At 41.2% G+C, this 16803-nt stretch overlaps 1 protein-coding gene across 2 annotated transcripts in view; it reads left to right on the plus strand.

Annotated features, from left to right (window-relative positions):
* Positions 1–16803, plus strand: part of sgpl1 (sphingosine-1-phosphate lyase 1) — a 91580-nt gene that overhangs the window by 38335 nt on the left and 36442 nt on the right. For both annotated transcript variants that reach the window (XM_059946441.1, XM_059946440.1), the window contains exon 7: positions 11667–11755. In XM_059946441.1, the coding sequence (XP_059802424.1) occupies positions 11667–11755 (89 nt within the window). The remainder of the gene's footprint in view (positions 1–11666; positions 11756–16803) is intronic.

Consider the following 16803-nt stretch of genomic DNA (forward strand, 5'->3'; position numbering starts at 1 on the left):
CTGGGACATTCTTTCACTTTTCTGACTGAAACCAAGATACTATCAAGAAGACCTAATGAAGACACTGAGGGGTTTCCTGGATCTTGTGACCTGCTCCACGTCCTGTGACTGAGCAGACCAATGGAATTTCTGAAACGCTGCTATTCAGATGCGATGGAGACGTCACGGCTGTGGTTGTCGAGGGAGCATAGAGCAGCAAGCAGCCTACACTTAGTACCATTCATGGAGACCAGGCACATATGTAATTGGTGTCCATTGAAGTGAAGTGAGAGGGGAACTCAATATCAGATTGTTACTAAGTCAGAATATTTGGCTGAGTGATAATCTGGGGGCAATCTTTCACCTGTGTTTGGCTTGTGGCCTGGGAGGGATAGAGGGGGGAGAAGATTGTGGAATTACTGACTGAGATTCCATAAAGAGAACGTGGTGTTGGCCAGACTAGGTGCAGTTGGATGTCCGTATGGAAAGTTCACACAGACGCTTATAATATTTGTTGTCTTCTGACTTTAGCCTACCGGCCAACTGAATGTAAATTGTTTATTTTATTTTTAATTCGTAATTGGAAGTACAGGCCCTTCCAGCCAATGAGCCTGTACTGCTCAATTACAACCATGTGACCAATTAACCAAGTAACTTGTATGCCTTGGGGATATAGGAGGAAACCGGGGCTCCTGGAGGAAAACCACATGGTCACGGGGAAATGTACAAACTCTTTACAGGCAGCAGCTGGAGTTGAACTCGGCTCTCTGACGCTGTAATAGCTTCCATGCTATACTATGCTGCCCCTTGCATACTGACGTCTTCCACAGGGGCAGCCAGCACTGTGCAAGCCTTGTTAAAGTCAGGCCTCAGATAATGCACAGTGAACAATTTTATGTCCACAACTATAATCATAGATTTGTCCTGGATATGTGGACTGGAAAACGGAGTGGGAAAGGAAATCTTTTTCAATCCATTGTTCCTGAGCTGACTCAGAGGGAGAGGGAGAAAACACATTTCTGCTCTTTTGCCATGAATTGAAATCTTATTTTTTTAATCTCATTCTCATGGTTTGGTCTTGTAGACTGAGAACCCATATTGTGATGATTAAAATTTTTGATCTTACTGATGTGAGCTTTGAATAGAGATAAAGACTTGTGTTTCCAGTGCATCTTTAGAAGCCTATTGCGTTAAGCCACTGTGTGCTCTAACAACATAAGCCTATTAGTATGTGCACAAATTCCCATACACAGTGATTTAAAGATAAATATTGGCTCTTGGAATCATTATATGCTCCTCATCAAAGATTCAATGTACACTTATTATCAAAGTAAATTACACAACCTTGAGATTAACCTGCTTACTGGCAGCCACAAAGCAAGAAACCTAAAATAACCCAATTTTAATAAAATAAAGACCAACACCCAGTGCTCAGTGAAATGGGAAAAAACAGAGACTATGCAAACAGTAGAAGCAAACAACAGCATTCTGAACCAAATTGAGTCCATAGACCCAAACCCCTGGAGCCGCTGGAGTAGGCCCAAAGCCTCAGTCTCGAGTTCATCATATAGTGGGGCAAGCTGACACGAAGCTCACAGATACAAAACGCGCAGCAGTGGGAGCAGACTCACAGCCACAGCGCCGCGGAGAGAGGAGTGAAATTGTTCTGATCCTTGCGTCCTGTCCCAGCACCCTGCCTTTTCACTCTATCTGGCCAGCGTTTAAATCCGAGTTGGCCCTAGTGCCAACTGGGGATAAGTCCTAAGTCAAAATAATGACCTTTCACATTAACCGGGGTGTGGAGATAATTCAGTTTAACATTCTGTTTGAAGGACAGCATCTCGATAGTTCAGCATCCTCCCATTACTGAACTAGACCTGAGGTTCCCAACTGTTTTTATGTCATGGACCAATACCATTAGGCGAGTGGTCCGCGGACCCCAGATTGGGAACCACGGGACTAGACTGTCACCCTTGGAGTTCCGTTTCGGCATATCCGACCAGACCTTGGCCATTTCAATCCTGACTAAGTTTGAGTACTTGAATCATATATTTTCCATGTGCACTCAGTGGCCTCTTTATGCATCTGTACACCTGCTCATTAATGTATATATCTAATCAGCCAATCACCGTGTTGCTGCTCTTGTATAAAAACCTGCAGGCCTTTCCAAGCCGTTCAGTTGCTCAGACTAAACATAAGAATGGAGAAGGTGTGATCTAAGCAACTTGGACTGTGGAATAATTGTTGGTGCCAGACAGGATGGTTTGAGTCTAGGAAGTTCATGCAAACATTCACAGGAGCTCCCAACCTGGGGACCATGGGCCCCTAGGTTAAAAGTAAGGCTCTATGGCATAAAAAAAACCCCATTGGGAACCCCTGCTGTAGAGTTTGCAGAGCTCGGTGCATGAAACAAGATCACCAGTGAGTGGTAGTTCTGTGGACAGAAATGCCTTCTTAATAAGAGAGGGCAGAGGAGGATGGCCAGACTGGCTCAAGGTGAGTGGAAGGCAGCAGTAACTCAAATAGCCACCTGTTACAACAGTGGTGTGCAGAAGAGCATCTCTGAATGCACAACACGTCGATCAGTGAAGTCTGCTGAAGGGTCTCGCCTGAAATGTTGACTGAGTTCCTCCAGCATTTTGTGTGTTACTTGGATTTTCTCTTGTTTGAACCTCGGAAGTGGATGGGCTACTGCTGCAGAAGACCACAAACGTACACTCACTTGCAATTGAGCATATATCCTCGTTAATAATTGAATACAGTCGGCTCTCCTTATCCGCGGGTTCCGCATGCGCAGATTCAACCAACCGCGGATCGGGAAAACCCAGAAGTTGAGCATTGTTCACCTCGCGTCTCGTTCGTTCGCTACTTGTGTTGTGAGTGAGAAGAAGGAATTTAAGTTCAGTAAGGGATGGCTGGCTAGCTATGTAAAGTGCTACAGCCTCAAGAACGTAAAGATCACGGGAGAATCGGGATCGCCTGTTGCTGAGGGGGAAGAGCTACGATGGTTGTATCTGTACTGAACATGTACAGACCTTTTTTTCTTGTCATTATTCCCTAAACAATACAGTATAACAACTATTTACATAGTATTATAAGTAACCTAGAGATGATTTAAAGTATATGGGAGGCTGTGCATAGGTTATATGCAAATACTATGGCATTTTATATAAGGGACTTGAGCATCTGCGGGGGTGGGGGGGGGGTCCCGGAGCCAATCCCGCATTGATAAGGAGGGCTGACTGTACTGTGCTGCCACAAAATGCTATTAATCAACAAACAACCTGCTGGGAGAACACTGGGTAAAGCGGCATCTGTGGAATAGGAATTGTTGATGTTACGGGTCAAAGCCTTTCATCAGGTCCTTTCCTCGCACTGATGCTGCTCAACCTGCTGAGTTCCTTCAGCGGATTACTCGTTGCTTCAGATTCCAGAATCTGCAGTCTCTTGTAACTTCCTGCTATTAATGAGGACCTAGTGATACACGCATTAACACTAATCGTACTGGTCTGGATAGAGAACTGAATTGGCCTTGTATAGCCTTGACCCAAACCAACCCTAATCATTTTAATGGCCTCAATCTAACTCGATACCGCTTGCTTTGGTTTTTGTAGCCAGCCTCAAGTTAGAGCAGGATTTTGCCTCCAGTCTTTTGAGTGGAGTTTCAACACAGAACCCACGCTGAGCTAACTCTGAGGCAAAAGTACTATCCAGTGACAACACTGACAGTACCACCTTGCTTATTAAGTGCAAGGAAAAATCATTGCCAGGACTCACCTGAGCACTAGCTCTTTGTGTGCAAGAATTAATTGCAGAATAGACACTGCTATCAGAGGCTTCCTAATTTGTCCTTACATTGAACACATTGGATTTGCAATGCGAGCTGTTCTTGGCTTGGGAATTTCAAACGCTGCTCATGGAATTGATTGCTAACTTTAAGACTGTTTTAACTGATTGTACTGAAAGGAATCTGGGAGTGATAGTTTTCAAGGGTAATAATGTAAGCGACTTGCTACAGTAAGTCTGAGTTAATTATGTTAGAACTATCAGTGGCTTATAGTTGGCTGTGTGGTTCTTCTCTCTGTTATAATCCTATCCTTTGCAACCTGATAAAGAAAATCCATCACAGATTCTGCTGACAGACTTGTCGGTCTGTGTAACTCGAGAGATTTTTCGAATGTTCTCAATAATGTTGACCTGCAGGTTAAGCAAGGGATGGAATTGGACCGCAAGGATGACTTGGGGTCTTTAAACCTGTTTCGAGCAGAAAAAATGGAACAGGTGAGAGGGCACTTTCCTTTAGGAATGAGTGGTCCCTAAAATTCTTCTAGGTTTTGTTTGAGCAGATGTAGATATTTTTGCTCAGGAATGTACAAGAGCTGATTGTGGACTTCAGGAAGGGTAAGTCAAAGGAACACATACCAATCCTTATAGGGGGATCAGAAGTGGAGAGAGTGAGCATTTTCAGGTTCCTGGGTGTCAGGACCTCTAAGGATCTAACCTGGTTCGGACATATTGATGCAGCTATAAAGAAGGCAAGACAGCGACTATACTTCACTAGGATTTGGTATGTCAACAAAAATGCTCAAAAACTTCTATGGATGTACTGTGTAGAGCATTCTGAGAGGCTGCGTCACTGTCTGGTTGGGGGGGGGGGGCTACTGTACAGAATCGAAAGAAGCTGCAGAGGGTTGTAAATTTAGTCAGCTCCATCTTGAGTACTAGCCTACAAAGTACCCAGGACATCATCAAGGAGCGGTGTCTCAGAAAGTCAGTGTCCATTATTAAGGATCTCCAGCACCCAGGGCATGCCCTTTTCTCACTGTTACCATCATCAGGAAGGAGGTACAGAAGCCTGAAGACACACACTCAGCGATTCAGGAACAGCTTCTTCCCCTCTGCCATCAGATTCCTAAATGGACCTTGAACCCGTGAACATTACCTCACTTTTTTAATATATATTATTTCTGCTTTTGCATGATTTTTAATTTATTCAGTATACATATATTGTAATTTATTTATTATTATTTTTCTTTTTCTATATCATGTATTGTGTTGAACTGCTGCTGCTAAGTTAAGAAATTTCATGACACATGCCGGTGATAATAAATCTGATTCTGAAAGTGTGGGGATAAAACACTTGCCCATGAAGAGAAGCTAGTTAAACATGAGGAAAGAAAGTGATTCACAAGGCAACACAAGTGCTGGCACGCATCAATTGGAAGCAGTGGGCTGATTTTTGCCATAAATTATTAATTTTAAGTGGATTTAAGGAATTTTATGTCAAATGTAAGTGTGGGAACTTGCAGCTACCCAAGTTCCACATTAAGTGGAAGTTCATTAAGTTACTCAAAAGTATACAAAGGCAGTATCTGATAATGTCGGATTACCGGCAGAGCTTTGGCACCTGAATCTCGACTTCCAGTCTTCTCTGGGACACTGCTTCTTCATTCTTCTCCTGCTCTCTTAACAGTTTGTTCTCAGATGTCCGAAGATCTCCTGATTTTTTTTTCCCTTTGGTTACCAATCTTGTGTGAAATTTGCTTGACGGTTAGCAATTACTTTGCTCTATAATCTATGTTCTGCTTTTCCTTCTTCTCTAAGGCTAACCCGTTCCCAAGCTGCTCATACTGCAGATCTAATCTTCTGAACTGTTGCTTTTATCTCTTTGTCTTCCCCTAATTTAATGACCATACAGAATTGACTGGTTTGTCTTTGATTGTAATCTTTGAATAATGAACGTTAATGCAACTCATTTCACCTACTGCACTGAATGTCCAATTTAACACAGGAATATTTGCATGTTGTCTCAATTCTCGTTTAGCATTGTTGCTAAATCTAAAAATCCTTTATCATTCAGCAGAAACAACAATATATGCGTGACTTGCATATATAATTATGCAATTATTTAACCCTTAACTTACTGTAAGGCTTCCCATCGTGACATAGCATTAAAGTTTTACAGCTGCCCACAAATAAAATATTAAGAAAGGTTTGTTTGACGCTACCTCGATGCAAGTCAAGAGATTCTGCAGTTGTTGTAAATCCAAAGTGATTTATGGATCGAAGTGCTGGAGGAATTAAGCAGGTCAGGCAGCATCTGTGGTGAGGAGTAAACAGTTGGCATCGCAGGATCTCTCCATAGATGCTGCCTGTCCTGTGGAGTTCCGTCCAGCATTTTGTGTGTGTTGTTGGTCAATTCCTCCTGGATGTGAATAGCGCTTGGTCGGCATGTAATTGCTGCCCTTGCCTCTGAGTTGCGTGGGTGCGTGGCCACTCAGTAACTGAAATGCCCCCATGCTCGTAGCATTTGTTACTAAACAGCTGGCATTTTCTTTTATATAATGTGCTGTGTGGTTTTCAGGCCACGTAAAAATTCCCTGTTCAGAGCAATGGTTAAACTGCACAGCTTTTTTTTAAAAAAGGAATTGTTGGAGCAGTTTCAGTCATTGAACTCAAAGTCAAGTTTATGCGCAAGCATGAGTATTTAGTTATCTATCTATCTATCTATTTATTTATTTCTGTGCACTTGTAGTGACTTTTATGTATTGCAGGGTACCTAGATTTCTTGATGTATGTCAGCAATAGTAATTCTGATTCTGGAGTCTTATTTGCAGCAGTGGCACGGGCACATAGCATCAGATAAGTGACATTTGCAAGAAAAATTTAAATTGTACAAAAATTTGACAAAAAAGGAAAACAATTAGAACCGAACAGTTTTGCTGTTGGCTCCGGAGTTGATGGAAGAAGCTACACTTTTGATCCTGGTGGTATGGGGTGTTGCCTTGAGTGCGATGAAGATGATTGCAGGTGCCAGGTCTGGTACTCTCTCTTTAAAGCTGATCTTAGATTTTTGCTTGGTATTTGATTGTTTGAGGTCATGACGTCTCAACACGGATTAGGGGCTGGGAGCAGCCAAGCCAGTATCCGTGGTAGGGGGTGGGGTGGAGTTTTAATGGTCTAATGTTTTCACAGTTGATCTCTAAGTGTTTTTTTTATTAAAAAATGCCTCCAGTCTTTCCACACACTTTCTTCTTCATTATCGCTAATGACCTTTCAAAGAAAATAAACAATTTTGACTTCTGGCAAAAATTGAACCTTGTGAGAATATTTGGTTTGAAGTGACACCTCATGACCAAGCAAGCTAAACTAATCTAATGATGCACTGCTGCCAGGCCACTTTCACTCACTGTTTTCTTTTGGTCCCAAGAATTTTTTTCTGATGGACTTTGTGATATCCAGGTTTTTCCACGCCACAGTCTAGACTGAGAGTCTTGAGGGATTATGCGAGTTTTAGAAATTCCCTGTAATGGTAAAGGGGAAGTGATATGAAAGGAAACTAGATATGTTTGAATACAGAAGTGTTTTCAGTGCTGAGATGTGTGTAGTAGAGAGCGGAACCTGTATGGTAGGTTTATTGCAGGAGCAGAGTGGGTAGAACAGACTAATAGGTCCCATGCTATAAAAAGAATTGTCTATTTTAATAGGTTTATCAATGAGTAGCGCATAAAGTACATGAGTAGATGCATCTTAAATAATGTTCAGAGAATATAGGGGTATGGTTGTGGTGTATGCAGAAAGGGTTGGTTTAGTTAGGCATTTAATTACTAGTTTAATTAATTCAACACATAGTGGGCCCAAGAGCCTGTTCCTGTGCAGTATTATTGTACTAAGGATCTGAATTTATAAATTTTTCTATCCGGCTTGAAGGACGTTGCAAGAATAAAGGGTGAATAGAGGAGTGCTCTTTATCTTTAGGATTTGGACCATGGAAATCATGGTCCTTGAAGATGGTCCTTAAAGCTCTCCTCTTTCACCAAACTATTTTGGTATCATTCCTTGTACCCCTTAAGTGGCTTGTGGAATTTTATTCTACCCTGTTTGGGTTGGAATATCTTGTTGAATTATTCAGTAGATAAATGCTGAGAAGGCAGTATACAAATGAAATTTGTGTTCATAATCAGTCTCCTCAGTGTTTGCAGAACAAGACTTCATTGTTGTAATAATTAAATTGTCGGGAATAGCTGCCATGCTTAATCTATTCCAAGTGATGCCTTTGGAGTTGACTTGTAAGACAATGCAGGCACTAAATTCCAGTAGTAGGTGTCTTCAAAGCACTGATGTGGGTGCAAGGGTGTTATGTTCTCATGTTGCGTGTAAGCACAGACAGAGTTCCATTCGAAAACTTCAAGTGCTAAGATTTTATCTGCATATTGTTAGTACAACCTAGAGAATGAATTACAATGTCTGTATGTGAGTGAGTACAACTTGTGAAAGTAGGCATCCTTTCAGACTACAACAGTGTAAATTGGGAGGTCACACAAGTTTTACCTTTGAAATCCCTCTGTAGTTTTGTCCCTTGCATCAACCAAACACACCTCAATTTTCAGCTGTCCTTTATCCTTGGAAAAAGGTCAATCATTTGTGTCTTTGCCCTCACATGTCAAGATCCCAAGTTGTGGAATTCTCAATCCCAACCTTTCTCCTTTCCTTCTGCAACAGTTGCTGAGAATCCATCACCTGAACAGTGTTTTGACTGACTGCCCTGATATGTTCTCTGTGGCTTGGTCTTGGTATTTGTTTGGGAGTGCTTCCTTGAAGCACTTTTAGACATTGTAATAAGTTTAAAGGTTCCAGCTGGTGTGGCAACTGTGGTCAGTTAGATGTGGATGATTTCAGCGAAGGATGCCAGTAAAGCAGTTGAATTGTTCTGATAACCTGACAGTAGTTACTTGCTGTCCCACTCTGCTATAAAAATCAATAATTTTAGACAATGAGACATAGGAGCAGAATTAGGCCATTTGGCCCATTAAGACTGCCCCATCATTTCATCATCTCTCTTAACTCCATTCTCCTGCCTCCTCACTGTAACTTTTGATACCCTTACTAATCAAGAATCTATCAACCCCTGCTTAAAACATACCCAGTGACTTGGTCTCCACAGCAGTATATGACAATGAATTCCATAGACTTACTGTGCTCTGGCTAAAAAAATTCTTGTTCATCTCTGATCTAAAGAGACGTCCTTGTATTTTGAGGATGTGCCCTCTGGTCCTAGAGACCCCCACTATAGAAACCATCCTCTCCACGTCCTCGCTATCTAGGCCTTTCAATATTCAACAAGTATCAATGACATTTCCCCTCATTCTTCTAAACTCCAGTGAGTACAGGCCCTTGTGCTTTTTATTTCCCATTTATAATTTCGATGAGAGTTTTGATGTTCAGGTTGGCTATATTACTGTAATTGAAAATAACAATTCACACACATGGAATCAGAATCTTATATTTAAAGTAGCAAAGAAGCTCTCAGATTCTTGTTTAAAATCCAATTGGCTCCCTAATATTGGTTCACACTACAAAATCCACAAAATTCACTTTTTGTGCCTGAGTCTCTAGGCAAACACCATTCCAGTTGGCTTATAATTGCTCTATAAAGTAGCTTAAAAAGCTTCTGATTTATATGAAACTGCAACACATATTCAGAAGGGATGCCTCATCGCTCTCTCAAGGCTGCTTAAGGATGGGTAATCAATACTGGATGTACTTGTGCTAGGCAGTGCCAGCAGAGAACGAAACAGTTGGTGTTTCAGATCATTACATTTAATCAGAACAACTGGCCTCGCAATTGATGTCTGTTTCTGAAATTTAGCAGAGTCTAAAGAGTCAGAATCGCGTTTAATATCACTGGCATATGTTGTGAAATTTGTTGTTTTATGGCAGCAGTACAGTGGATAAAAATCTATAAATTTACAATAAGAAATGTATATTAAAAATAAATGTAGTGTAAAAAGAGAGGAAAAATAGTGAGGTGCTGATTATGGGTTAGTTCATTGTCTGTTCAGAAATCTGATGGCAGAGGGGAAGACACTGCTCCTAAAATGTTGAATGCTTGTCTTCAGGCTCCTGTACCTCCTCCCTGATGGTAACAATGAGAAGGGTGCATGTCCTGGGTGATGGGAGTCCTGAATCCGTCTTTTTGCACACCACTCAACCAGCTGATCTCTCTCACTCCTGCATACTGCCTCATCGCTATCTGAGATCCTGACAACAGGAGAGTAGTCTGTTGTGCACTTTCATGTTGGCACAGTTCAGATAGATTACAAAGATCGCAAAACTGAACAGAGAGTGTCTTGCAAGTCAAAAACAGAAGCTTAAGTACAAGATTTAATTATAGGAGACACAAATTCCCATTGTACACAAATGGCAGAGAGAGTTGTGGGGAAAAATATTTCACCAACAAAGACTAAACTTTGGAAATTGATTGAAATGTATGATGTATTGTCTTTCTAATGGTGGAATAATCCTGCATGCCTGTGGGTTATTTCTGTACTTAAAAGGCCTGCTTTGATCTCATCCTGAGAGTAAAGGAGGAGTTGGTATATGTAAGAAGTTCCCTCACCACCTTAAGGGATGTTAAAGCAAATGGAATGCTCCCATGTTTAGCCACAGTAGACAAAATTCTGCAGACTCAGCTGATGATGTTTGTAATGCACCATCTATTTTGAGCTGGAGGTTGAGTACGCTCAGTATTTGCAAGATGAAACTGTTCTTCCTCAGTCAGTTCTCCACCTTTTTCAGCACTAGCTGTTTCTGAATACATCTTGTGGTAGACTCAGTGGTTCTGTGAAATAGAAAGAAGACTGCTTGTTGCAGGTTCAAGAACTTCTCAGAACTTGAGTGCAAAAGTCTGTTAGCTTTCTGGCCTATAAATATAGTCACTGTCCTTGGAAAAGTGACAACAGTTTGCACACAAAAAGTACTCAGAACTGGAGGTGCGTGCTTACTAGATGATTTGAATTACAATATTGATTGAAGGCTAAATTTTCTCCAGGATACCTGGGATAACTTTCAAATTCTGCTTCAGATATTTACCATTGGCTCGATTGTGCCTCTTCAGAGGGTTGGTAGGCCGCAAGCCGGCTTCTCATCCTCAGACTGTGCAGCACCCCCTCAGTACTTCAGAGGAACATTGCCCTCGTGCTCGAGTCCCATTCCCCATACTCTGACTGAGGTGAGTGCTGCCTTGTTCCTGAGTAGCACTAAACCTAAATGCGTCCTTGCTTTCACTTAGATGAGTAATGAAAGTTCTCTTTCACGTGTTGGCAAGGGCCACAGTTATTCTCCACCCTTGATTGGCCAGGTGGTGAGCTGACAATTAAAACTGTCTGTCGCAGTTTGATCCAGCCTGCTCAGTTTGAGGGGCCAGATGAGAATCAAGCATTTTGTGACTTTGCGACTCATTGACAGAACAGATAAGGTCAGTAATAGCTTTAAAGGATGCTTCTGAGCTGGATTTACTGAGGAGATGGATTCATGTTCACCATTACTAATACTGGATACTTATCCAGCCACCATTGGGGGGTGGGGGCAGAATTTGTATAGTTCTTTACCCACATCACTTTATTTCAAGTCCAGTGGATTATTGTTACCATTCCTTACAAATTTTTAAGTCTGGATTAAGAGCATTCTTTTTCTTGAGAGCCACCATGGACTGGCAGGCTTAGTGCCTTCCTTGGCTGAACCATTTTTTGATTCCAGGCAGTAGTTATTGTTTGACTTAGCTCGGTTTGGTTTGTAAAAGGTTTGTTTTCACTAGTTTCTTAGAGAGGTAAGTGCTTCTGTAACATACTGGCCATGGGTTGTGATGATAACAATATTAAGACTTTGATCTGCCCTTGTGTTTTTAGGTAACATCTGGTGGGACTGAAAGCATTCTCATGGCCTGCAAAGCCTACAGAGACCTTGGACTGGAACGAGGGGTGAAGTATCCTGAAATGTAAGTGACTGTTGATGTGTACAAAATCAATTTTTAAAAAAAGCAAAAGAATGGCCCTTTCATTTCATGAAAGTGATAAGGAATTATTTAATATTTCATAATGTGGACTTCATAATATTTGATTTAGCCCACATTATTTTGAGTTTTCTTGATTCAAGGTTGTTTATTGTCATTCTTCAGTACATGAGTGTGGAGTAGAACAAGATGATAGTTACCCTATTTCTGATGCAGCATTTAAAAAAACCTAAATATAATAGCAATCCTGTAAAACACAATGTACATGTAAATGTTGAGTGTGACTGTATATACTAAAATTTAGCTTGCACGCATAGATTGTATGTATATCAGGCTATGTATATAAGTCATGACTTATCTCTCTCCCTCTTTCTACTTTGTCTCATGTCTTTTCAATCAGCAATACGTGGAATTTTGCTGCATGGTCTCTCCTTTGCCTTCTTGTAATGCACTCGTGCTATGCTGCGCAAGTTGTTCCAGATTCCATCACTCCTCAATCGGCTGCCAGATTTAAACTCTGCAATCTCCTAAACTGCTGTGTCTCCCTCTTGACCTTTCTGAAGTAGCTTCTTGAAACCTACTTTGATCAAACATTTATCCATTTGCACTAATAACATATATAATTGTGTGTCAGTTTTACTTGTTAACACTGCTGTGAAGTGTTCACAATATTTTTCAGCATGAAGCATGCTATACAGGTTGTTAATTTATTTTGCCTGCTTGTCTAGCTCCTGGTTGATAGTCACAGAAAGAAGTTGTTTGGGCCTGTTGTGCCCAAACCACTTTCACTTAAGAGCCCATTCTCTTGCCCTCTCTTCTTGCTACCCCAGATTGTTTCCTGTTAGGGTATGTATCCAGCTTCATTTGAACTGCACTATTTGAATCTGCCTTTACTACTACCCCATTTAGTGTATTCCAGACCCTAATTTCGCTTTTGGTCATCTTGCCAATTGCCTTCATTTAATGTTTCCTGGCTCTTGACCCTTCTGCCAGTGGGCATAAATTCAAACCATCATGATTTCAGCAACCATAATCATTTTCCAACAAAACTGCCTCTCTTCCAAGGAGAAGTCACAGTTGCTCCATGTAATTAAAGTGTCTAACCACTTGAATTATTTTGGTAGATGATCCCCAATATCTTTCTGTTGCTGTACTACTTTGAGAACTGTGCACTTTGCTTTTTCTGGTGTATTATCTACCCCTTCCACTGGCCCGTTTGTAACACCTTTATTAGCCTTCTCTTCACAAATGTGTCAGCCATTGGTTATCTGCAAATTGGGGAACACAGTGCAAGTCATTGATGCAACTGTCCATTCCATCGTGTCAGAAGAAGCACCATTTTTGCTACTGTTTCATATTACTTAGCCAATTTACTATTCAGTTTGCTTTTGCCCTTGAACTTCATCACATTCAAATTTGATGTCTATCTTATTTAAGCAAGAGTAACGGTCCAAGCTGACAACAGTTGATGGATGTGTTGACTAGATATTCATTATCTAGTCAAATTCAATCCAGTAAGTATTGCTTTAAGTTGTGATGGTGGTTTGTGCATGACACATCCAGCTTTTTGGTTCTGAAATGTGTTCAGTAAATGCCATCAACTTGCACTCAATGGCCATGTTGATAGGTATCTAATAAAGTGGCCTCTGAGTGTATGTCTGTGCTCTTCTGGTGCTGTGGCCCATCCACTTCAAGGTTTGACGTGTTGTGGTTTGAAAGATGCTCTTCTGCACACCACTGTTGTAACGTGTGGTTATTCAGTTACTGTCATCTTCCTGTCAGCTTGGCCAGTCTGGCCATTCTCCTCTGACCTCTCTCATTAACAAAGCATTTTTGCCCTCAGAACTGCTGCTCACTGGATATTTATTGTTTTGTGCACCATTCTCTGTAAACTCTAGAGACTGTTGTGCGTGAAAGTACCAGGAGATCAGCAGTTTCTGAGATCTCAAACCACCATGTCTGGCACCAACAATCATTCCATGGTCAAAGTTATACTCTTCCCCACTCTGATGTTTGATTTTAACAACAACAGAATTTCTTGACCACATTTGCATGCATTTCTGCATTCAGTAGCTGCCACATGACTGGCTGATTATGTATTTTCATTGAAGAGCAAGTGTATCTAATTAAGTGGCCATGGAGTGGGCCTGTATCCTGTAGGATTTCATTGGAACTCAGAGTTTGATAAAATATCCCTTTCCATTCTGTGGTCTGCTCATTGGCAAAAACTATTTGACCTTGCTGTCACATTTAACTGTGCAATTGTAGCTGCTGCTTTGTGAAATGTTGCTTTGTTAAGTACTTCTGCTTTCTGCTGCTTGTAGTGAGGGAGAGTGTAGAGGTAGTCTTTCTTTCCTGAAGTTTGACTTTGAAGCTGTAAAGCTGAGCCTTAATGTCAGCAAGGAATAACTTCTGATTTTGGCCCATTGAGTCAATGCTGACTCTGATCCCTCACAGATTTTTCTGTAACCTATTCTGAATTCCCAACTGATTGGCCTGCCGACCACAACTTTGAGATATGTGAGGAAAATGGAGTGCCTGGGAAAACTCTCTGACTGCATTGATGGTTTAGAGCAAACCTGGGTTGTTGGAGTTATGTGGTGTTGTATCATTATGGTTTTCAACCAAACCAATCCCTGCTAAAATAGGCTGAGGCTGGTCTTCTCTGACAGGGACTGAGGTGTAATGTGACAGATTGTTAAGATGGTGAAGGAATTTATTGGTGTGGATGAGAAGAGAAATCATTAGTAAGACTAGGTGTAGGGATCCTCATTGTAAAATGGCTACCACTTGATCATATAGACACTCAGGAGGAGTTTATTTCCTCAGGGCAATAAGAGTATAAGAAGGCAGCAGAGATGTATTTAAGGAGAGATGGGGAGGCACAGGAGTGAAGAAGAAACAGATGAATAGTTCCTGAATGATGTAGAGGGGATGAGAGTGAAGTTTATGTGGAGAACTAACACTTGTATAGATAACTGGAGCCAGGAGGCCTGTTACAGTGCTGTCATACTTGCTCTTGCTGCACTGAACCAGTAGGGAATTAATCTTTGAGGAAAAACAAATATTTATTTAGTGTCTTTCACAAACCCTGTGTCTTAAAATAGCCTGCAGCTTTTGAAATCCTTTTGAAATATAGGAAATACTTCTGCCCTTTGTACACAGCAAGATCCTACAGGCACAGTTCCTTACTGACTCAACTTTTCTTTCTATTTTTGAGAGATGGATCAAGAAACTAGGGAGGTATTAACTATTTTTCTCTTTAATCAGTGTGTTAATGATACATGCCAATCTTAGACGGTCGAATTTCTGCCTGTTTCTATGACAGTACAGTACTCACACTGTCCTGTTCTGTACTGTCATCTTCAACTTTGGGAGTAAACCTACCTCAGCTGGCTTTGTCTTTTAATGATTCTTAACCCCAGTCATGGTGTACCTTTTATCAGTTACTCTCATTACTCTTGAAAAAAAACATTGGATTACTTGACAATCAGAGTTGGTGTACTGGTTCATAAAATGTAGAACCGCATTTGGGTGCGGGCAACAATTCGGAATATGCAAGCACATTGGTATTTATTGTAAGGGGCGTAGCCTTGCTGTAGTTGGGCGGAGCTTTGAGACCATATTCTAAAAGGCAGCTGGAGTTTTGCATACCATATTAGCAAACACCCTCCCCCCCCCCCCACCCCCATGGAGGTGTCAGAGGGTGTTGATTTTTTAGATTTGTTTCTGTGACCAGCATGTTGGTCTTTGGACACAGATTATACAAGAGTGGGAGGTGGTCACTTATATGTAAAAAAAAATTCGATTCTGTGGGAGATCAGTTGAGTAGAAGTATGTTGCTGGGACTTGAGTTGCAGGGAAAGATTGAATAGATTAGGATTTTATTCCCTGAAGTTTAGGAGAATGAGGGCAGAAAGGATAGAGGTGTACAAAATTGAGGGATATAGACAGGGTAAATGCAAGCAGGCTTCTTGCATTGAGGTTGGGTGAGACTAAAGCTCGAGGTCATTGCTTAAGGGTAAAAGGTGAAATATTAAAGGAGAACATGAGAGGGAACTTTACTCAGAGGGTGGTGAGAATGTGAAATGGAATTCCAGCAGAAGGGTTTGATTTCAGACTTTAAGGCATGCTTGGTTAAGTACATGGATGGGAAGGATATGGTCCAGGTGAAGAATTATTGAACTAAGCAGAATAATATTTTGGCACAGACTGACCTAAGGGGCCTGCTCTGCAGTAGTACTTCATAACTATTGAGAAGTTTTTTTTGCTTGGTGGAGATTCAGGAGTGGGAGGGAGGGGTGGGGAATTATCCTAGAGTAAGAATTCACCACTCAGGATCAAATTAAACAATTTATTCTGTGCATTGCAAATATTTACAGATTAAGTCAAATCTAAAGGCTTGTGGGTGCTTGCTTGTTGAATACACTCGCGTAGGATGGACCTTTACAAGCGTCAGAAAAAGATTCAAGGAATCGTGTGGGTGGGAAAGAGTGGGGAGGTGAGATGTAATCAGTGGATGCTAAAGTAGGCATGTTATTCTGTGGAAGTATTATAAGTGAGCTGTCTGGTTTACAGAAAAATTGCGAAGTGGGGGGGGGGGATTGCCTTCATGTAAGGCAGTAGAAATCTGATCTGGCTTGTAGGAGTTTCCCACCCGTATGTTCTCATTTGCTCTCAGCTTCTTGGTGCAAGTTGTGTGTGTAAAGGCTTTTTGTGATTCACTATGTATGACATAAAATTTGACTTGTGTCTACATCAACAGAGAGGTCAAGGTCTGGAATGCACAGTCTGAGAACTGATGGAAGTGGCTTTACTAAGAATAGTCATGAGGATCATGGACAAATATGTGAAAAGAATGAATTGTTTGGAAATTGGAGGGGGGGGTAAGGGCAAGAGAATGGGATTAACTGGACAGCCTGAGGTGACACAAAAATGGCTTCCTGTGTGTCACTCTATTATGCACTGTGGGGGGAAAAAGTTACTTGCCATATCTTTAATGAAAAATAACTGCGATTCTAATTTGAAAAACA

The sequence above is a fragment of the Hypanus sabinus genome, chromosome 21 (assembly GCF_030144855.1).
Source record: "Hypanus sabinus isolate sHypSab1 chromosome 21, sHypSab1.hap1, whole genome shotgun sequence".
Taxonomy (NCBI): Eukaryota; Metazoa; Chordata; class Chondrichthyes; order Myliobatiformes; family Dasyatidae; genus Hypanus; species Hypanus sabinus.